The 23,161-nt window shown below is 42.7% G+C and overlaps 1 protein-coding gene across 3 annotated transcripts in view; it reads left to right on the plus strand.

Annotated features, from left to right (window-relative positions):
• ADARB2 (adenosine deaminase RNA specific B2 (inactive)) overlaps positions 1-22,435 on the plus strand; it is a 302,575-nt gene extending 280,140 nt beyond the window's left edge. For all 3 annotated transcript variants that reach the window (XM_041408483.1, XM_041408485.1, XM_041408486.1), the window contains 4 exons: positions 4,102-4,270; positions 15,313-15,494; positions 20,455-20,633; positions 22,259-22,435. In XM_041408483.1, coding sequence (XP_041264417.1) covers positions 4,102-4,270; positions 15,313-15,494; positions 20,455-20,633; positions 22,259-22,435 — 707 coding nt within the window. The remainder of the gene's footprint in view (positions 1-4,101; positions 4,271-15,312; positions 15,495-20,454; positions 20,634-22,258) is intronic.
• Positions 22,436-23,161: the final 726 nt, after the last annotated feature.

A 23,161-nucleotide genomic window follows, 5' to 3' on the forward strand; every position in this document is an offset into this window, starting at 1 on the left:
CCTGTCTGTGTACATTTCTAATCCAGTAATTAATCCACCACCTTTTTATCTTAGGAACTCTCAGGAGTAATTTCCACATCTGAGTGTAGCACACATCATAAATCCACTCCAAATGATTTTTTAATTTGTCCTTTCCAATTCTGGTTTGAATTGACATTTTGTTCTGGTTGAAGTGGCATCCACAGACACCTTCTCCCCTGCAATTAGCTGAGATTAAGCAGTTGGAGAACCAGCACAGTGAAGATCAGAAATGCTCATAGTTACTGATGTTTTGATCATACTTAACAGCAGAACAGCAGTAGGCTGTAGTTGATGACTTTAAGATGCATAAATAAATGTATTTCTGTGACTGCATTAAAATGATCTGTAGGAGGCTGTGCCAGCAAGTGGACCAAGTGGTTTTTTACTGCTAACAAGCAGCTTAGTGCTGGAGTTTGTCTGCAGCTTCAGTGCAAAACTCACAGATCCTCATCACTTCCTTTGGTTATAGCTTCCTGTGCTACTTAATGACATGCTAAAAAATAACTCAGTGTGTTCCAGTTACAGATTTGGATTTATTTAATCATTGGCAATCTGAAAGCATTCAGAGCTCTGGGTTATTAGTATTTTATATAAATGCCACCGATGAACCTTAGGAGCATGTGTCCCAACCACCCCAGCAATGTGAACAGCCTGAGACAGGCAGCACGGCTCGAGGTTTGAGTCACACCCTATTCATTGAATTTAATAGCAGTTGAGCAGCTAAAAAGCCCTTATCAGAGCTGTGGGAGTGTGTCCTGGGGTGAGTGTACAGTGGCCACAAATGCCTGAATCCTATCAGCCAGCGCCGGCTGCTCGGCTGCAGCCTGGGCAGGGCGCAGGGACAGGCAGCAAAGCTGGGCACATGGCTGAGCCAATATGAGCATTCAGAAACTGAGACTATCAGTGCACTTGCACACCTCAAGTGCTTCTTAGAAACTTTATTGTTCAGTTTCTGGAACTGGCAGTCCAGGGTTGAGATGCTGTGAGAACAACCAGTTGTAGAGTGCTTTGGCCCTTGTATTTCCTCCAGTCCTGGGAAGATCAGACAGACAAATGATAAATTAAATAAACAGAACCCCCCAAATTCACTGAAGTCTTTCATATACCTCTCCCCCAAAATTTTTGGCCTATGTTTTAAATTCCCCAGCTGCTCAACAGCTGTTTGTAATCCTGCTGCTCTTTTTTCCCCCGAGCTTGCTCCTTATCTCTGTCAGCATATTGTGGGATGCTTTGCCCCTCACTGAGGGAACATTTATGTACTGAAATCAAAGCCACATGAATGATGGGCTGATCATCTTATCCTGCAGTCACTAAAATTCCCTGGCAGTCACATGTGTCTTTGCATATATGGGAAATGTGGATGTATCAACACACTGAATTGCTTGAATAAGAGAGTAACCCAGGAGATCAAGGCACCTACAGGGGAGGCTCAGAGCAGGAGCTGAGAAAGAGAGGAGAATCAACAGAGATGGGAAATGGGAAAAGTGTAACAAGATAAAATATTTTTCTTAAAAGTTGGAGAAGGAAACAGTAAAAAATCATTTTGTCTTGAGGGACTTCCAGCACATGGACTCCTGTGGTAGATCTTTCCTGGAAGGATTGCATCTGTTTTTCATAATAGTTGTTAAGCAGTACCTTTAAATGAATTTGCATAAGAAGGAAGTATCATTATCTTCATTATACTTGTGGGAAAGCTTAGGAAAAGAGAACTGGTTTGCTTAAAGTTATTCTTTCCACCAGCTGAAACAGCAATAGCCTCTTGAGTCACTCTTCACTGCTTCCTTGGCAGAGATCTTGCTCTGCTGTGCCATCAGTTCTCAGTATGTGCAGACAAAGGCTAAGTGGTTTTGGTAGACATTTCTCACTGTTGTTCAGCTAGATGTATTTGCTAAGTAGAAGTGATCATTTTCTACTTTTGTTGTCCAAATGTCATGGTACCTTTCCCACGACTCTGTGGTTTAATTATAAAAAATGCTGCTCACCACTGTTTCAGGTTTTTAAAAAATGTTTCCTCACAGAGTCCCAGTAAAAATATGGGCCAGTTCCCAGATGGCTAATACAACCCAAAGAGCATCCTCTGAATGATGCTGCACTTAGCATCCCAGACAAGAGGGATGTACAAGAGGACAGCACACATGGTCATGGAAATGGTTTCCTGACAGTGTTGGCGCAACCAGAAAATTTGAGACCAGTGGGATCTGAGACATTTCTGAGACTTCCACATTTTTGCTTATTAATTTTTTTTTTTCTCTATTGGCTGTTCCCAGTTTCTCCCAAACTCTAGTTTGAAAAGCCACAATAGTCCAAGTCAGGTGATTACTGCAGTGTCTTAATTTGTGAGGTGCTGACAACTGGGCACGAGGACCCTCCACATCCCCTGCTGCTGGGATGAGGTGGCTGCTGAGGGAGATGGCAGTGAAACAGCCACTCTTCCCCAAACTCAGATGCTGTAGCAGCATCACTGTAACAGTATTTACAAACAATATTTTGTATATGATGGAGATTGAGGTTGGGTGGAAACTGGTTTTGGTCATGGCCAAGCAATCCATTTGATACCTGTCCCAGCCTGCTGCTGACGCACATGCACCCATCTTAAATTCTAAAAAAGCAGGAATAAAGAGAAGAGGCAATGGTTGCTGAGGCCCCTGCTGCCCATGTGCTGGCAGGTCACAACTGGCTTTGCTGCTCTACATGTGTTTGCTGCCTCTGCTAATCCCAATAGGCTGAAGCAATTTATTATTCCTCTCCCTTCTTGCAAACCACCCACTGGCAGCAGCCAGTCAATCCATTGCTTCCACCAGCACTGGGGACCGTGCACAGAGCCAGCTGCTCATACCAGAGGTGCCACCAGCCCCACAGCCTCTGGCACACTGGTGTCCCTCAGTGGCAGAAGCACTCAGCCCCACAGCCCACTGGGGACTGAGGAGCATCAGCTTCACAAGTAGAAGCCTTCTGGTCCAGATGAGGAGCTGGCATGGAAAAAATACACAGGACAGTTGGCAATGTGGGCAAAAGCTTCATGTCTGTAAATGCAGCACTCCTTTTCCTTGAATGCAGAGGCCATCATGTTCTGCCATCCATTATTTTTCCATTGGGTTAGAGGGAAACTGTGGAAGGTCTGCTTCAGGGGGAAGGTGACCTCCAGTGAAACCCTCCGAGGGTGAGGGAGTGAGCAGATCCTGAGGATTTCCTTGCTGCTCCTTCTTGTTCTTTTACAGCCAAAATACCCAGGGGTAAAGTAGCAGTGCAAAGAGCACTAAGAGTGATTCTGATAATGAACTTCAGTTTTTCTCTTTTCATAATAATGAAGGTGAAGTTCTTTTGAAATATCATTATCTTCTGTATGTACTGCATATCTGCAGGACTCAGTTCATCATGGTCCAGGACAAGTGCTTTAGCTGCTTGCCCTGTGCCACCCCAGGGGCTGCTGCCTTGCACTCAAATATGGAATATTACAGAAGTGATAAAAGATCTTGGTATGACACAAGGCAGGAAAGCACCTCACTTCAGGGAGACTGTAGGAGGAATTTCAGCCAGCAATGAACAACTAGCAAGTTTTGATTTGCCTTTGATCCAGAGTATAAACCTCTAGCTTTTCAGAATTTTTCAGTGAAATGTTATGATAACAATTCAAAATCTCACTTCTGAAATTATTCAGGAAATGTCACTGAATATCACAGTAAAGCATTGGACTGGTCTGCATCATGCAGCTGAGTCTTTGATGACACTTACTGAACCAAGCTTTTTCAAATATCCATCCATCACAACTCGATTCTAAAATGAGAAATTGTACTGGTTCTTAAAAAGACAGAGCACCTTTCTTCTTTTTAAATATATAAGGGAAATAGAAGGGGAACATGAGCTCAGTGTGTGCTTTGTGTAAGGTTTGATGGATGCAAAAAGAAAACCATGCAAGAAGCTCCTTCCTTTCTGCACTGCGCTGCTTTCTTGGGCTGTTATCGCATCTAATTTTGCATCCAATTTAAAGGACTGTAAATGCAAGCTTTGGCATCAACACAGCCTCTCACGTCCTTTCAAAAAACACTCAATTACTGTCATTCTTGTGTTTATTTTGCCCAGTGAACAGCAGCAAGCACATAGTGAGGAAATACCGTGGGCACCTGCGGACAAAGATCGAGTCTGGCGAAGGGACCATCCCAGTGCGGTGCCCCAACGCAGCGCAGACGTGGGACGGCGTGCTGCTGGGAGAGCAGCTCATCACCATGTCCTGCACTGACAAAATCGCCAGGTACGTGATGGGCACACCTGGCACAAGTCTTTGCATGTGGAAGCTCGGTGCCACAGAGGATTATGGTGGCCAGAGGGAAGCAGCCGGCAGGTGCTGACCAGCCCTGCAGAAACAAAGATCTCCTTTGTATGCAAAAGCAGACCATGTAAATAGGAGGGAATGTAAATAGGACGTTTTCCCAAATTCTCTGTGGGTCATTAGATGCTTATTACAGTGTGACAAAAAAATAAACTGTCTTTGCAGGTTTTTCTGCCAATAGAATTTCACTGTGCAAATAAAATACATCCACTTCGCTGTTCTTGGATCATTTACCCCAAAACTTGCAAACCAACTATCTTACAGATAAACTTGGCTCGTCTGCACCAAATTGAAAGAAGTGCCCTAAAAGCCACCAGGAATATTTCTACGATTTTGAATGTCATTGAAGAGCTCTCCTGTCACAGCCCCCTCTGTGGGTTTCTGCTATGCCCTATAAATACAATATATATTTATGTAGAATAATTTCCATGCAATGAATATTTCATAATTATTCCCTGATGACAAATAAAATGTAAATACATTCACCATTCTCAGTTTAGGGTGTTAACTAATAGCAAGTGGTGGCTAATACAATCCAAAATCAAAATGTGTGTGCTTGGTTGCACAGTTATTGCACTATTAGTACATATCTATACATGTATGTTTATCTTTATAATTTATACATATATATGTGTATGTGTGTATATATATATATGTATAAAATGTACATTATATATAGATGCAGTTCTACATATAAAATAACTCATATTATATCTATTAAAAAACATAAATGCTATGATCAAATTCTCTGCTAGAATATCATGCCTAAGAACTCAGTTAAATTCCATTAGTCAAAAATTTGGCCAAATTATTAAAGGCCAACATAGACATTACCTTTCAATAAAAATCATAGAAATTTTGTTTAATCCAAATGCATAAATTCTGCTCTTAGCTTTAACTGGATGACCTACCAAAGCTAAATTAGTCTAATTAGCAAAGCCTGCCATTTTGTCACAAAAATGTAGAAGGGAACCAGCAAATGGAAATACTACCAGATACACAAAATCCACCCTCTGCTAAGCACAATCATCACAACTGTTGTGCTTGCATGAAGGATAAAGAGCAACTTCTGCTGTCATGTTTTCATTTACTCGTAAGGAGATAACAGAAAACCCAACCTGTGTTCAGTGGATTTCCTCCACTGTGCATAGATGCAGTTGGATTTTCCAAATTCAGACTCATACGGAATCAAAAAACTAAACAATTTTAAGTTCAAGAATATAAAAATTGCACTCTCTGTGGTTTTTAATGTCATTAGCCAGTGAATTAAATATCAGCTTTGCACACATTATTACATTTCCTGTTGATGGGGGTGTTGACAGCAATGCACAGTCTCAGGAGTTGGGTTTTCTCCAAGCACATCTGCTAAGCACTTTGAGTGAATCCTTTCATTATTGACACACATCTAAACAGCACTGAAGTCTTTGAAGAAAAGAAGAATCTACTACAAAGTTTTTCCAAGATAAAAAAAAGAAAATTGCATCTCTCATCATTGATGGTATTATTTCAATATTGTAAGAAAAACTGCACTTTTTATTATTTTATTTTTATTATTTATTTTCAGTGTAATTCAAATGAGCTTGGGATCCTTTTTATTTTATTTTTATTATTTATTTTCAGTGTAATTCAAATGAGCTTGGGATTTTTATAGATTAAAAAAAAAAATAAAACAGCAACCATTATTCCCGGCTTTCAACAGCATATGTTGCAGTTTAAAAAGAGGCTGAGAAAATCTGCATTATACTTTATCCCAAATTTCAGTTTACCACATTAAATGCCATCTATGATTATTTTTTGTCATTATTATCCCCATGTGTCAGGGGATAAATCAAAGGTTTCTTCACCTGTCCTTTGTTTCAGCACATGTAGGACTCTTTTCTGCCTTCTTCTCCTCTGGTCATGGAGAGCAGAGGCAGGAAAGGAGTTCAGTGGAAAAGGAGATTTCTCCATGAGGGCCTTTCCCAGCCCTGCCCCACCGCAGAGATCAGTGGGTGGTGACCACACATCATTTCAAACTGCAAATATTTGCCCTACCACATCGCTAGCTGACTCTTTAAATGTCTGCAGGATGCAGGAATCTGGTTGCACGTTATCTGAGCTTGTCTTGCAGTGAGAAGAAAAGAGATCTCTGAAGCTGAAATTCATGTTTGTATAAGCAAGATTTGACAAAAAAAAATCTCGCTTGTATGCTTTGGATTTTATTGCTTGTAAAAGTCCCTCAGGAGCATTGTGCTATTAGAGAATGTTTCCTCTTGAGAATCTAGCCAGTAGCTGCTAAAATATACATCATTTTGCATTATTTGCAAAGGGCATTGCTATCAGAATATCAAAGACCCAAGAATGCACAGAGTTACTGAGAAAAGCGAATAATATTCTATAAATCATGTATCTAACGATTTATGTTCTTTCTTGCTCACAGGAAAGCTATAAGCAGAGAGTGGTTTAATCAGATTTATTTAGCCGTTTTTATTACTATCACCACAAGTTTGAGAGAATTTGATGCTTGGTATGCATTATTTGGGCTCTATGGCTTTGTTGAGATCTCAGGATAAACACCCTGGTATCATACCTGTTCCCTCACTGAATTAAAGCACAAGTTCTGTGGTATGAATAGTCATTTTATTTGGCTCAGGCAGGGAACTACGAGGTGAAATTCTGCAACTTGGTTATAAAGAAGGTCACCCTAGATCTCCGTTGTTCCTTCTGGCTTTAAAACCTATGCATTTATATGTGAAAATTTAAAGTTTGGGGTCTGTGAGTCCCCACATAAACCACCCAAAGAGAGTGTCAGCTTTTACACACATTACTCCTGTGAGCCTCACAGTGCAGCTGGAGTGACTTCAGGATCTCAGTGCCATAGAATTTAGGATTAAACCACATTTTTTAGCCCACAGTTTATTAATTATACTAACACCTTTTGACCTTCATTCTCGTCCGTAATATACATTTTATACATTTGCAAAAAAAGTAACAATAACATGGGAAAAATAATTTTGAAAATAATCATCTGTTTGGGGAAAAAATTATGTCATTTAATGTTTTCTAGATGCTAATCATAACCTATATTAAAACCTTTATGTCGACAGAGACATTACGGCCCTAAGATAATTTCTGGTTTTTGTGACAGCAAAATTCATACAATGGGCCAAATTAAACCTCTTTTCATCTCCCTGTCTCACACTAAGGCTGGATGCAGGACTAGCTCATACCTTGCTTATTACAAGGTCAGTGCAAGGTTAATGCTGCTGCTAATGGAAGTCTCTGCAGTCACTGTTTGGGAGCAGACAAATGTTTGAAGGAAAATTGTTCCATGCACACATGTGCACACAGAGCCATGCACACACACACACACACACACACAAACACACATTTTTAGGGGGGAAAGAAACAAGGGTATCCCTAGAGCTCAGCTCTTCTTTCAGGCTATAAACATGGTAAGCAATCCTTAGGGAGGCTCAGCACTACACTCTGTGTCTGATCCTCAGAAATGTTCAGGACTGGTATGTGTTCAGCTGATATGTGCCAGCTGCAGGGGTGGGATTTGCAGCACCCTCCTGGTGCCCCAGAGCTTCGGGACACTGTGTCTCTGTGTCCCTTCACTGACATGACGAAGCCAGCCCAGCACTGGGTGTCTCCTCCCTGCTGGCTCCCCGCAGCACACAGTGTGTAAGTCTGTGTCAGATTTGCAGGTAGCAGTCCACATGGCTGCATATATAAAATCAGCATTACCAAATGTCTCTACTTCTTATTCCTACAGCAGAATAAATATGAAAATCTGGGCAAAATATCAAAGACTTATGCACTTCTCTTTAGTCCATCACCCCTCTGGACAGACTTATAAGGGAAATTCAGAGAGAAACCACCTTCCCTTCCACACTTTGTCCTCTGACTCATGGAAGCTCTGTCTGAGCTTCAGGCCAGTCTCCCTCCACCATGGCTCATCCTCTAGGCTCACCATAACTCAGATTTAGCAGTACACACACCTCCCTTCTGTATAAAGTTTCCTGTCCCATGCTCTGGGCTCATCAAGTTTATTTATCTCATCACCAGCACCTGGGCTCCTTCTTCTTCCATGCAGAAAACTGGAGAAATCTTTTCCCCCAGTGCCAACCCTTCTGAAACAGCAGGGTGCTCTGCCCTGGGTAGCTGCACAGAGAGGTTTGGTGCTTGCCATTGCCGGTGGTTTGGCAGAGCATGGCAGTGGAGCTGGGAGCACAGGGAGGACACCACGGCTCCCCAGAGCACGGCAGGCGTTCCCAGACCCTGGGTCACCTCCTCACCTTGATGTGTGAAAATCATTTTAGGATCTTGGTGCAAGCATTCAACAGTAGGGTTCATTCCAAAAATTAGTTCTTATCTGGGTGTCCCAGGAGAGAGCTCTGCATTGCTCTACTCTTCCCCAAACTCTCTTCCATGACAGACCTCAGATGGGACTGGACACCTCACACCCTGGCCAGGGCAGAGCACACTGTGGCTCACTAGATGTCAAGCTGATGTAGTTATTTTGGAGAGCTGACAGCCTTCTGTGCAGCAAATTTGCATCTAAACACACAAAGACTGTGTAAACTTATTTGTAAATGGATGAGCAGTGCTACTTGTCCTCTTTCAGAGTCCCCTTGCAGGATGCAGGCTGAGGAATGTACTTTGCATTGTGCAGGATTTGCAGGGAGTAATCCTCATAAACACTGTCTTTAAACAGCACATAAAAGCCAGAATTCAGTGTTTGTTTTATAAGCTCTGGCCTTAAAATTGTTTTCTTACTACCACTTCTCAAAAGGTCACCTTTAAAAGACTGTGTATTTTCTTGCCACCAGGTTAATGGTCATCTACTTCCTCAAACTTCACCAAAAAAGTGACATTCAGCCCAGAAGTAAAAAATGCTTGAGTATCTAAATAACCACATCTACAAAACAACACAAACAGAAACAAAGGACCTCCAAATTTTGCATTACATAATGAGCAGTCTACCCGTGTCCTGTGGCTAAGATTTGTGGATTATTTGGGCCCCACAAGCTAGAGAATAGGAAGAAATCTTTATTGAGAATATGTTCAGAGTACTGCAAGGTAGTGTAGCCTTAAGGCACTGTTTCAGGATTTATCAGTGGGAGTCTGAAGTAGCATTTTATAGGATGAGTTGAGCACATTAAGCTGTATTTAAATGTAGCATATAAAAATGCAGGACTAAAAGTCAGTGTTAGAAATTGGCATTCTTAGATCTATTTTAGTGTTAGCCTGTCGACCAGAGCCATTGTTAACAGAAGGCTGAGCCTGACAAGGTAACTCTTAAGAAAAGCTACTTCAAAGGCTACATATTAATGCAAATGAAAATCAATTAACACAGCTAGATCTTCAATTAGAGATGATTTGTGCACACGGTTTGTAATTCTCTCTCTTAACCCCTTTCTGTGTGACTGGGAGTTCAATTTCAATCTTTCACCACAAGGTATGTTCCAGAAAACATATATAAACCACCCACTGTTAAAATACAGATCAAAAACGAATGCACTAGTTCCAGTTTCCAAACCAATAATAGCTAAATGGTTGTATAAATAGGAACACCACAGGTGTCCTTCTGAGCACATGCCACCCTGAATAACAATTTATGTTGTGTGAAGCATAGCTGGAAATATTGGTAATAGAAACTGTGGTACAGGAGGTTAACAACACACCGAGTGGATAAGACTTGAAGCTCTTAATAAAAAAAAAAAAAGATAAAAAAAAGTCTTTTACAAAAAGCCTTATCAAAATAAGATTTTAAATTCCTCAGCAATGCTTTTTCATGGGCAAGGTTTCCACAGGTCCCAAGGAGGCACTTCAGTCTCTGAGCATCCGTGGCAGGTGGACAAAATTCCCTGAGATGTTTTGAAGCATCAGGCAAATTTCTGCACATCCCAGTTACAAAGAGGTTCAAATGTTGGCCTTCAGGTCTAACCACGCCCAAGTCAATGCTGGAAACACCAGCAGAGGAGCTCCAGCTGTGACATCACACCTCAGCAATGGGCAGGGAGCCTTGTGCCAACCTGAGCAAGGCTGCATCCCTCTGGTTTGCCTCCAAACCCATCCCTCGGTATTTTCATCATCCCTTTTTCTGCTGGTCCAAGGGAGGGGCCATGGACAACTCGTGTGCTGGGGTGATGCTCCAGCACTCCAGCACGTGGAGGCTGTGCTGTGTGGCTGTGCAGGGGACACGTTTCCCTGCACACCTCGCTGTGGTCCCAGCTGCCAGGAGCCCGGAACTGGGGGGGCTCTGCAGGAGTGTCACGCCCTGCCCTCTGCTTCCCCAGGACTGGGGGAGCACGGCATTTAATTAAAGAAAGGCTGCCTGCTCTGGGATGCCTCCCAGATTGTCACTGGCATTTCTGTGATTGACAAACAGGCAAAAATATATTTGTTTAGGGATTATCTATATTGAAAACTGGACGCAGGATTTTGTCTTTGTAAACAGTGCAGTAATATCTGCTGTTTGAACAAAAGGAAGGGTATACTTTCCTTCCATTTAAAGCTACAAAAGCTCCCATATTTGAGTGAAAAGGGGAGACATTCTGTTTTGTTTATCCTGCCTGCTGAAGATTTGGGGATTTTTAAATAAGATCTGTGACTAAGGGAGCAGTAGGTTGATTTTCACTTTATTGGAAGGGTTATTACAGAGCGCATAGCATATGAGTTATTAGAGAGATGCGTGTCCTTGAAAACAGCCCTTAAAATCTTGCACAATTACGAAAATTCAGAATGATCCAGTATATTTCCTCATAGCAAGAAAAGTCACTTTGATATATTGAGAAGCCAAAATGTAACACTGCATTGCTTTGAATAATAATTTTATTTTGAAAAGCCACATTTGAAGAGAGCTCTTTGTTACAGATGGGAACACAGCTACTTTCATGGACCTAAATTAAGCTGCAGAGAAATAGCTCCTTCAAAATTAACACCCTTATTGATAGTTTCACTGTTGCTCAGATGGATCTTTCCCTACCATCTACCTACAAATAATTCTGTAGATGTTCATATATCAAAGGATCAAGTCAGAATATTAGTCATATGTGTTGGTCAAAGGATGAATAATACACAGGATAAAAGACTTTCCCCCAAATATTTGTCAGTAAAATCTAATGTTTCTGCACAATATTGCACTGTCTGCCCTTAAAGGTAGGCCTTTTCATCCACAGAGCAGCACCAGCATGAGGAACTGAAAATTTTCCCCAACATGAATGTGTTTTTCCTGTGCCCTGAAGAACAGCAGCAGCAGAGTAAGGGTCTGGCAAGTACAGGACCCATCTTTTCCTAGGACTTGTGCTGAGTTAATGGGACTCACACACATGATGAGGACTGCATTCCAGAGAGAAACTGTCTAAACACTCTGACAACCTGAGCTAGATTGGAAAGCAAAGCTCCTTCTTTGCTTCTTGCCATTTCTCTGACCCGATGCTGCTAAACCAGTGCTGAACTAGGAGTGGCAAAACCAGCCTTTGTCCCCCAAAAAAGGAAAGAAGCCCAGAAGTTTCTCTCAATGATTAAGTGAAAAGCCACCTCATAGGACCTCAGAGACTTCACCAAAAACTAGAGGACATCTAATTAGATAGAAGCCAAAAAGTCCCGCCTGAACCATCAGGTAGAAAAAGAAGATAACAAAAGAGCAAAAAACTTTTGTAAAGTGTTTTTACCAGGAGCAGACCTCTGCACCTAGCTCGAGTTTTTCTGTTTGTCATTTTGCCTTTTATTAAACCTTTTTTGTTTCTAACACTGCAGCAGAGGTCATCCTGCTTATTTTATGCCCCCAAAATAATAGCTGAGCTATCCTTGAGTGTATTATATTTCTTTTGAGGGCTTATAAGACCTGGCCCAAGAAAAAGAAACATAGTACTGAACCAGGATGTGGCAGTGCCATCAGTCTCATCCCTCTTCACACCACCTGGGGGACACCAGCTCAAAAACACCCAGCAAGTGATCCTCACCAAGCATTGCCTTCTTGGTGCCTTTCCTGGTTTCTCAGTCCTTGCTACCTTAGGATGCTGTCTGGTTCTGGGACATTCTCTTTTTGCACCATACATCAGGCAGGGCTTGCTCTGGTGCTGGTATTCTCTGATTGGTTTCTTCTCCCTTGGTTTTTTTGTTTTGTTTTGTTTTTTTGTTTTGTTTTGGTTTTGGTTTTTTATTTTGTTTTTTTTTGTTGTTGTTGTTTTGGGGGGGGTTTTTGGTTTGTTTTTTTGTTTGTTTTGTTTTGTTTTGTTTTGTTTTGTTTTGGGGTTTTTTTGTTTATTTGTGGGGTTTTTTTTTTAATCTGGTTGTTCTGTCCAATTTGTCTTGGAGTCAAACTTATCCTCTGGGGTCAAAACCCACCATGGCTGATACAGAAGCTTCATCACCCCTACACCTTTGTGTGCCTTCTTTTAGAATGGGAAAACAGGGTTCTCTCAAGGGACAACTATTGCATGCAGAAACTCTTACAGACTTCAGCAGGTCTTACTCCCTTTCTGCCCTGATTCCCCAGGGTGCAAAAATGGGACTTGACCTTACTGAAGCACTGCAAGGATTAATTCAGGTTTATGCAATGCTTTCAGTACATAGGGGGTAACCTGATCATGCTTATATTGTGGTTTTCAATAATGTAATTCCACTGACATTTGAATCCCTTTTTACATTAATATGTCCATAATTATGTAGAGAAATATCTCTAAAGAAAAGGCAGATCCCTTGTGATGAATTTAAATTACCTTGTAATTTATGACCCGAACACAATCCCTTATTTTGGTAAATAAAACTCAGATGATTTCTTGTGATGTGCATATTGCTGAAATCCCAATATTGTTGAACATATGTTGTTTTTAGTGTAGCTGCTTTTCTTCTCTCCTTCAATCGAATATGTAAGGCTTTTTAAAGGAAATTTTAAATGCTGAAAACAGCATTGATATCTTACAAGTTTCCATCTGGACAAAGATATCTGTGTAAATTTTCTGCTTACCTTAGGTGCTGGTTGAAGGCATAGTACTGTTAGCTGAATTCATCTCTGTTTCTTAAGCTTGCATTATTAATTTTGCATCATGATAAGTTATTTATTCAAAGAGGCAGCTAGTTCTTTCCTTTAAAAGTGATGTGATTTGCAGAAATGACCACACTTTTTTTTTTCTCCTAATGAAGTTATGCAAATCTGATCGACTAAAGTAAATGTTTCATAAAACCAATGACTGTTTAAATTGTGGGACTAAATTGTTTGTATATAAATATTACCTTTTATATTTCATTTGAGTTTTATGTAGATGAACATATTACTTTAATGGCCTGCATTTACAGAGGGAGACAGGGAGAGTCTGACTCTGAAATCCTCAGCAGCCAGATGGCTGCCTTTTCTTGCATGAGATTAAAAGATGTTTCTCATTCACAGCCCTGCTTCGGAGGCAAATTAATACAGCCAGCTAAATTGCTTGTGTTTTTGGAATAAAATTTAAAGAGAACTTTTAAAAGCAATTGGTGTCACAGGTTCCTAGAGCAGATTGCTCTCCAGGTACAGCATGCTGGTTTTAAACATTCAGTAATTAATGGAAAGTATTCCATGTTAATTGACTGCTTCAGGAAAGGGAAATATAATGACTCCTTATTAATCATGAAAAGAGACATACAGTACAGAGGCACTGCAATAATTGCACTAACGGTTGAGAAATGTTAATTAATGAAAAGAACAATGATGTAAGAAATTAGCACCATAATGCTTGCTGCTGATGGAAATTCTGCTTTAAACACATTATTTAGCATGGCAGACACTGGATGATGCCTTATATAGCAGACACCTCATAGCTTTTCCTTCAGCAGCTGCCGAGTTCCAAATGTTGCCGGTGTTTTGGGTTTTAATGAGCCAAAATATACACTCCAAATTCCATTTTCTAAGCACTTTCAGTTTGAACTCCTGAACTCAAAACTACTCAGACAGACTGACAGAGTTCAACATATGTAAAAATATTATCCAAGTGTAAGAGAGCCTGTTAGCATTTGTGTGGTGGGAAACAACTTCTTAGATGAGCTGAGCTAAATAGGTTTGCCAAGAAGATAACTGCATCATGACTTCTTTCCCCTTTTTAATTTTTCCACTCATTAACCAATTAGCTGTCCCCTGAAGAATTTAGAGGCAAGCAGGCTGTCATATTTGTGCCTGGCTTGATGTAAAAATTCATAAGCTATTAAAATGCAGACCCATTCTGGCACCTACTCCACCAGCAGCAGCACGGAGCTCTCAGTCAGCAACAGGTGGAAGGTCCCAAGGTTCCCACCATCGCTCTGCTGCACCTTTAAGGCAGCAGCAGGGTGAGATGTATCCCTCACTCTGAGCAGTTCAGAGAAGGTCGAGCTATCAATTACAAATAAATTTCCTAAAAGCTCATGTCTTCTCTTCTTTTTCTGATTCAGGACCTGGATTTAATGGATATCTTCATATCTTCATGGACATTTCTGCAAAGAAATGTCAGCCTATGAGACATTCAAAGATTTGGGGGGAATTTTGGCCACCTAAGTCATATGTTAGTTTAGCTGTATGACATGCAGACCGTACTTAAGCAGCGTACAAAGGTAGAATATCAAAAGCTCTCATTCTACCTCTACCATTGCAAGTGAAACACTATAGCTGCAGGAAAAAATAAAATTCTGCTTGAGAGATGCCAAATGAACATCCATCAAACACAAAAGCTTTTAGAAAGAAAACCTGTTGATAAGAAGCTTCTGTTTGCAGCAATACAAGATGGAAATGCATCCCTTAAGTGAATAGCACCAGAGTAATCTCAAATCCTCCTGGAGGTGTGATCAGCCCATGGGTGTAAAATAACCCAACAGTGTTTTCTGTATCATAGGAGAGGCACAGGAATAGTTTCATCCCTCATCCCTCTAACCCATGTGCTAGCATTTGCTGACTTCCCCAGGGTAGTTCCAGGATGGCCATTCCTCCACCCATGTGTCATATTGCTCCTGAAATTTTTTTTCAGGTGGAACATCCTTGGGCTCCAAGGCGCTCTGCTCAGCTCCTTCATCGAACCCCTGTACTTGCACAGCATCATTGTGGGAAGCCTGTGCCACACTGGCCACCTGTCCCGGGTGATGAGCCATAGGATAGAAGACATTGGTCAGCTGCCAGCTTCCTACCGGCGCAATCAGCTGCTCCTCAGTGGTAAGCAAACACCTGCCTGCAGACAAATAATCCCCCCTCCCATCTCTAGTCATGCTGCTGACCAACAGGAAGGCTTTTTGTTTGCATTGACTTGCACCCTTCTTTTTTTTTTTTCCTGAAGAACATGAATTTGTAGAATGAAGAAACCTATGTGTTTAAATCCTCTTTCATTAGCAGCAGCCACAAAAAAGGATCATTAATGGATATAAGCTGACTAGGAAAATAACCACTGTGCATTGAACACTCAGAGTGGAAAAAAAAGTGTGACTAAGTAAAACATTTCTGAAAACCAGAAGGAAGATTTCAGTAAATTTCAGATTTAACTGTCTTTAGGTCATCATGAGCCATGTGAATGCTAACAGACACCAGTTGTGCACCATTCTTATTTTAATCTTTGATAATTGTTCTTTGGGAGAATTCCTTGAGACATTAATATGATGTCAGTGTCACAGAGCTGGGAGGTCAGGACATTTTAGTCGAGTACCCCATTGCCTTTCAACGTCCTCTGGGTTCCTCAGTAAGGAGAGCTCTGGTTTATGCCTTACCTATTTCATGGGCTTTTTTTTAATATGTCCTTGTGACAAAATTTGTTTGGCTGAGGCAGAAGTGATAGTTTAGCCACTGGGGAAATTCTCAGGTTCTGTGTGTTTTAGTACATCCGCCAAGTGTAATGTGCATGTATGTGTTGTGAGGTCAAAAGGCTTATCCTTTTCTGAACAGCTTATCTCCATTTTTTAACTCTTCAGTGCAGCTGCAATCAAGTGAGTAGGAAGCTGTGATCCACACTCTCCCTCCAGTTTATGTCCCCACCTGTTCCTCCTGCCCTGGTCCAGCATGGGCATGACTCAGCCTCCTCTTCCTTCCCACACCACATTGTGGTAGGGAGGAAAGAACTCACAGCTGGCTGGGAGATATCTCCCCACTTCCCAAATCTGGCTGTTGTTTGACAACACAGCCCCATCTGCCAAAGCCACTGCATCTCCCACTGGGAAAGCAGATCTCATTCTGTGCCAGCCCTAGCACACTGCAAGTGCACCCACACATTAAGATCAAAGGCACACACAACTTCCTTGTGTCTGCAGGATGTACGTGGAAGCCCACTTGAACTGTTGAAGGACTGAGAACACAAAAAGGGATTTTGTAAGAGTTTTCACCACAGAGCAGCTATTGCTTTGCTGGGTTGGCCTTGCAGAGTAAAAGCAATGGGTCATACTTGGCCAGAATATGTGTGTATGTATGTACAAGAGTCATTGCCAGAGATTTCAAGGGAATAAGAAATTAATCAGAGTGAGCCTTGTGTCACTTTAAATATCTGCATGTTTCTGAGCTGTCTTCCTCCCTTCCAGAGGCTTCTCTTTGGAAAAGCATTTTCTTCGCTCTTTGGTTGTGTTTGTGGGTTTTCCTCAGCCCAGGAGAAGCAGTGGGAGGAATGTGTCTCTCTCTCTCTGCATTGTTTTTGTCTCTAACACCATTATTTATAATCTTCCCTCCCTCCACAAATCTCAGGGAGGCAATGCTAATTAAAACTTACATTGCTGAGGCTTATGTCACAATTCTTTTTCCTGGGAAATCCTGCCAGCAGCATATCCAGTGACTAAGGGATGGGCACCTAGAAAAATCTTCTCTAAATGCATTAGAGACCAGACCTACACAGTCTCAGCCGGGCAACTCCACCTCCCACACTTGTCTTGGACATCAGACCAGCCCAGGACTTCAGGAGTCCTTAAAGTATAAGGGTGTCAGTTATTTTGCCACTAGATCATAGCTGTAAAACATTCCAGTGGAGAGGAGAGTCATGGTGTGTGATGAGGTACCCTGAGATTGACTCCTTGGCTCCACTGAAAAATAATCAGTGAGGTTTTCTGCTCAGTTTTCTGCCAGTCCCAGCCAGATGGAGCTACACTCTTCCACTGAGATACTCTTGGGTGTAATTTTTAGAAGAAATGCCTTTTTTATATCCTGTCCTCTTAAGAGTGAGGCTGTTTTAAAGGGTGTCCTGATGGGTTATGAGGTTTTGCTGGGAGAGAGAGGAGAAAGAGGACAGATTTCAGTTCACATCCCATAGTACTCAAATTCGTATTATTTGTGCAAAGACTTTTCTTTTTCTTTCAAATCTGACTGTCTTCTGTTGTACTCTTTATTATGTGGGTTTTAAGAAGGATGTTTTACATAGCGAGAAAGTAACCTAGATTATTTGAGTGTTACTATCTAAATATATCAAAACAATTATTTCTCAAAAGAAAAATATGGAAGAAATTTTTTTTAATTATAAAAATGTCAACAATCAGAGAATATATCCATGCTCTATATTTGTTCTGTTATGACTATCATGTTTTTTTCTTTAAAAGTTCTTATTTTGCCTTCAGAAAAGGATGCGAAAATACCTTCTATTTACCTAAATACATCTATTTACATATGATAGCTGGGAAGAGAAAGTATGAAAGCCAAAGGAGCCCAGAGGAGTTTCCAGGCACTGGGACCAGCCTGGGCTACTCTCACAGCCCCATCTGATGGGCACCCACCACCTGCTCTCCCCCGTGCTCAGCCTTTCCTTCTCTTCCTCTAGTCAGGGAATTCACAACATTTTCATTTATTTACTGTCCTGTGGCAACTTTGCATGGCAGGGTGTCTGCTATCATGCTTTTTGGCACTCAAATCCTCTAAGCTTTTGGGTGCTATCTTGACAGAGAGTGGTGCATAGTGTCCAACAGCTGATTTTGATCTGTTTGCATCTTGTTCTGCGAAGAGACGCTCGAGCAGCACTGCAGAGCTATCTGATTTCCAAGCTCTCTGTTTAAATCCTGTTGCCTAGGTGAACTGGAGTTTTAGATGCAGACTGATCTGTTATCTCTGGGGGGAAAAAAATTGAAAGAGGTATTAATACGACATGAATGTGTTTACAAATCCTGGGTGAGGTTATGACTTAGCTGTAATTCTCTTCTACACAAGGTAGAGAGTTCAGTCCCAGTGACTGAGATGATTTCTGCAGTTCCAGCTTTGTCACTGATACAAAGTGAGTTTGCCATATAATTTTTTTTCCTTTCAAAAGCCACCTTTCTCTGTGTGTGTGTGTGCTAAGTTCTATTTGTCTCTAGAAGTTCCCTCCTAGGGCAGAGTGGACAGGGTAGAGAGGGGGCATGTCCCTCAGCGGCATTGCTCCTCATGATGCTGAGAGTCTCCAGGCAGGATGCAGCAGCTGCCCACAGAGGCAGCATCCCGGCCAGACAGACCCTGCATAACCCTCCACTTCTCCCGAGGTGTCTTTCAGGAGCTTTCCAAGCTCAACACATTCAGTGATGGGTGCAGCATTCCCACCAGCTCCCATCTCCTCCCATTCTGCCTCAGACCAACAGATGCTCATGGTATGCATCTGTTTTGAAAATGAGATCCAGGGCAAGAAGGGCTCTTTGGAAAGGAGGAGCTTTGATCTCTTTTCTTTAATCTCCTTCTCTCTGAACAGCCCATATCAGTGGTTCTTGCTCTCTGCAAAAGTTCTTTAAAACTCTCTCAGTGGAAAATGCAAGGGACCTCTCTCTGCTGCCCTCCACCCAGCAGCAATGGAAGCAATGCAAACCATGAGCTGTTGCTGGAGCTGCTGCAGGCAGGAGCTGCCATTTGGAAACACAGACCCAGTCCTGGCACTGGCCTCTGCTGGGGTGGCTGTGCCAGGCAGCTCCTGCCCACCAGCACAGTCCCCACCTGCTGCTCACCACAGTGGCTTTTGCTGTCCAGGTCTGCAGGCTAGTGGCCCACACAGCAAATTAGCAGAGAGAGACACAACAACTGGATCCAGACACATTATCCAAGGTCCATGTTTTCAAAAATATTCAAAGTGCTTCAGGTCATTCTGAGTTTTCCAGCCTTGGAAGCTCCCAGTGTTGATTCTTTGCTGCAAAAGCACTAATGAGCAGGGCAAGGCAGAGCTCACTTGTTTGCATTTGTGCTGTGCTGGAAAATAAGCCAAACACTTTCTTTATTCCTCTTCTAATCCTTCCCTGGTTTCAGGTACAAGAAATGAAAAAGCAACAGGAGTCATGGAAAGGCTGAGCTACACTAAATAGTTAAAAAGAGAGAAAAAATTACCTGATTAAAAATAACTCATATACACACCCATAGCAGACCTTGTAGCCCTGGTCTGTATTTAGAGCCAAAGAGATCTCACCCATGAAGGCATTGGCTCACTATTGGCCTCAGATGTCCAAAATTGGCCGTGTGAATGACACTAAGGTCATGCAGTCATCCCCGGTGACTGTAAACATCATTATTGCAGCTGTCTAAAATTACATATGGTGAATTCCACTTAAAGATGTCCCAGATATCACCGTTAGGACACTAACTAGCTGTTGAAGAAATTGATGCTCTAGTACAGGGTTGGAATCTGGCAGGCAGACATAAGGTGGGGACCAAGAGTGTTCTGTGCAGGTCTGTGATGTCTGCAAGGTCGTTATTAACTTGGATATAATAATATCTCTCTCTGTGATAATGAAGTGTATTGTTTTGTATTTTCTTATCCCCTGGGGTCTAGACATCCCTTCACAGCAAAGACAGCAGGAGCTAATAAATAAATAAATAAATATGCAGGACTGTGGGAAGCTCACGTGAAAGGACTCATGGCCAAAGCACTGTACTGCTTAGTTCCTTGTAAAAACCTGGTATCCCATTAGAGCATTTGTGAAAGATTCCACTCAGCAACCATCACACTGCTGTCAACAGCTCACACTCCAATCCAAAGTCTTTCCCTGGGCTAATGGAAGGTTTTCCTGCAAGGTGGAAAAAATCTATAGGAATTGCTAAGCTATTTTTCTCCAAGACACTTGGTCTGGTAACATTTAACCAATGGTGACAAGAGCACCTGCAGTGCACGATGCCAGCGGTTCACTGGGGGTGTCTCCCATGCCACAACAACCCAGCAGCAGCCTCCTAGTGAGCACTGGGGCTTACTGGTGTCCCTCTCCTCCAGGGGTGAGCCACGCCGATGCTCGGCAGCCCGGAAAATCTCCCGGCTTCAGCGTGAACTGGATCGCGGGGAGCGCGGAGCTGGAGGTGATCAACGCCACCACGGGCAAGCGGAGCTGCGGGGGCCCCTCACGGCTCTGCAAGCACATGTTCTTCACCCGCTGGGCCAAGCTGCACGGCAAGGTGGGTCTGGGGCCCTGGGAGGCTGCTCAGTGGCTGTCCTGCAGCACGTGCAGAATGAGAGAAGATGAAGACAAGAAAAGAATTATTTAATTAAGTGCCAAAACCTCTTTCCTGTTGGGAAACGAGTGGAAACAAACAAGATAGTGATGGTGGGGAGGGAAGTCGGAGACAATTCCACCAACAAAGTCATTAGGGAAGGCAAAGGAGCCTGCAGAGTGGGCAGGTTTGAGCAAAAGCCCCAAGGGATTGTTCTGCTCTGCAGGACACCTCAGGGGAAGGAGGCTGGTGGCACTCATCGCATTGCAGGCAGTGGCGTGGTCTGACCTTGTGGGGAGCAGAAAAGACCACCTGCTCTCTGTGCCCAGGGCTTGGTCACAGTGTGGTGACACAGGTCCCAGCCTATTTCCTGCACAGCAGGTAGGAGAGGCAAGAAGCACTCCTGCCACCCTCAGAACAGAGGGATCCTCACAGGAACAAAACTGGAGCTATGGCTGGAGCTGTGGCTGGGAGAGCTGGATTGCTTCTGGCTCACACCAGGGGTGAGGTTGCAGTGAGCAGGAGAGAGTAACTTGTGGCTGAGCAGGGCACTTTGCCCTTGACGAAACAAGGATTTGATAAAGTCATCACTCTCTACCTCTGGGGAACAAAGGGAACAAAGAGGCAGCCAGAGAGAAGCCACTGCTGCCAGGCCAGCTTGTGGCCCACTGACACCCAGGCTGGCAATGTCACCCTCCCTTGCTGACTGGGCCAGGACATCTCTAGCCAGTACAGACCATGGAGGGCTGGCACACAGACAGGAGCAGCTCATTGCAGGTTGCATGTTCACCTTCTCCTTTAATCTGCCTCTCAGCATCAATCCTGTATAGAGACAAGGAAAAGAGCTATTTGCTCATCAGGCTTGCCTTGAGGGTGCCTTTCCTCACAGGTTTGGCATGGCAGAGACTTGGGCAGGTCAGAGGAGTTTGTTTAGTCCTTCTGCAGAGCAAAGGGTGCTCCCTCCTGCATGTCCTTCCAGGGGCACTGCACATGTGATATTGCTGTGGGTAGCTCCAGTGTTCCAAGAGAATGTTCAGTTTTCCCACACCAGCACAAACCCTGATGCCTGATTTCTGCCCTGTCCTGGACAGGTTTCAGAGCATTCCCAGCAATAATAGACTACAGAGGGGAAATGGGAGTGTGTGGAAGGCAATCCTTCTTTTTCTGTGTTTGGGCATTACTTGGAAGCACTGAGCTGCTCCACTTCCCAGGCTAAATTTTCTTTAAAGTAGTACATGCTTTAAAGATCCCCAGAAAGGATTTCTTTCAGTTTTGTCCATAAAAATCATTTTGGCCGAGAAGTAGCATTCTGCCTTTGTCGAGCACACCAACACTTGCTACTGCCTATGCCCACTCCAAGGCAGAGCTGTTCAGCCCTTTCCTGCTCACAATGGCTCAAAACTATGTCACCAGCACTTATTGCTTCTCTGGCTTTCTGGTTGTTAATCCAAAAGCAAACACACAAAGCACAGTGATTGCTTATGAAATGTAGACAGGAAGATTATACAGCTACTGAAGCCTCATGTTTCTTTTGGCTCATAGGTTGGGTTTTTTAATTTTTTTCCCCTTCCCTGATTTTTGTTCTGCAGCTGAGCACACGAGTACCAAGCCATGGAGAGATGCCATCAGTGTACAGCGAGGCAAAGCTGGTGGCTCAGACATACCAGTCTGTTAAGCAGCAGCTGTTTAAAGCATTTCAGAAAGCTGGCCTGGGAACCTGGGTGAAGAAACCCCCAGAGCAAGATCAGTTCCTACTAACTGTGTAAATCACTCCACACCTTTTCTACATGACTGGATCAAACCAACTGGAGAGAAGGCAAGGCAGGACAAATGAGCGAAGAGAATTGAAGCAGTTTGAGATTTAATAGCAACCTCCATGGGAATATTTACTTTTAATCCTGTATTGGAAATACATAAGTAGAAATGTGTCTGATGCACTGAACTCAACTTTAGAAAACTGCTTTTTCATGATCCCTTCCCAAGAATGTACCTGCCCAAATTATAATGCCACCCCCACCAAGATTCTGCTTTTTATTGTTTATTGTTGTTGGTTATTACTGATTTGAGGTGTTAGTGGGCCACCTGTCTGAACCAAAATAGACCTTTGTTTTCCCTCACACAATCAGTGCAAAAGTCATCACTGAATAATGGAAAATAGTGAGCAGAGATGAAAGTACCCCAGGCACAGAGCATGACAGCAGGTCTCAGAGCATCCATAATCATCCACCAAAAAAAAGGTTCCTAACCTCTATGCAAAAATCATCCTGTAACTGCCTAAATCTGTGACAAAAAATTTGGACCTCAAAGAAATGCAGCATTTTTAAACTGATTTTTCCACTGCTGGCTCTGAGCACAAAGCCAGCCGTCAGGATGCCCTTGGATTTTACACTTATTCCCTCTGACACCTTGGACAAACCACTTCACAACAAATCAACTCCAGTCACAATTTGCATGCTGCAAATTTTACTTGTCTGGCCCAGTTAACCTCACAT

This window comes from Onychostruthus taczanowskii, unplaced genomic scaffold (genome assembly GCF_017590055.1).
Source record: "Onychostruthus taczanowskii isolate IOZ18803 unplaced genomic scaffold, ASM1759005v1 scaffold3, whole genome shotgun sequence".
Classification (NCBI taxonomy): Eukaryota; Metazoa; Chordata; class Aves; order Passeriformes; family Passeridae; genus Onychostruthus; species Onychostruthus taczanowskii.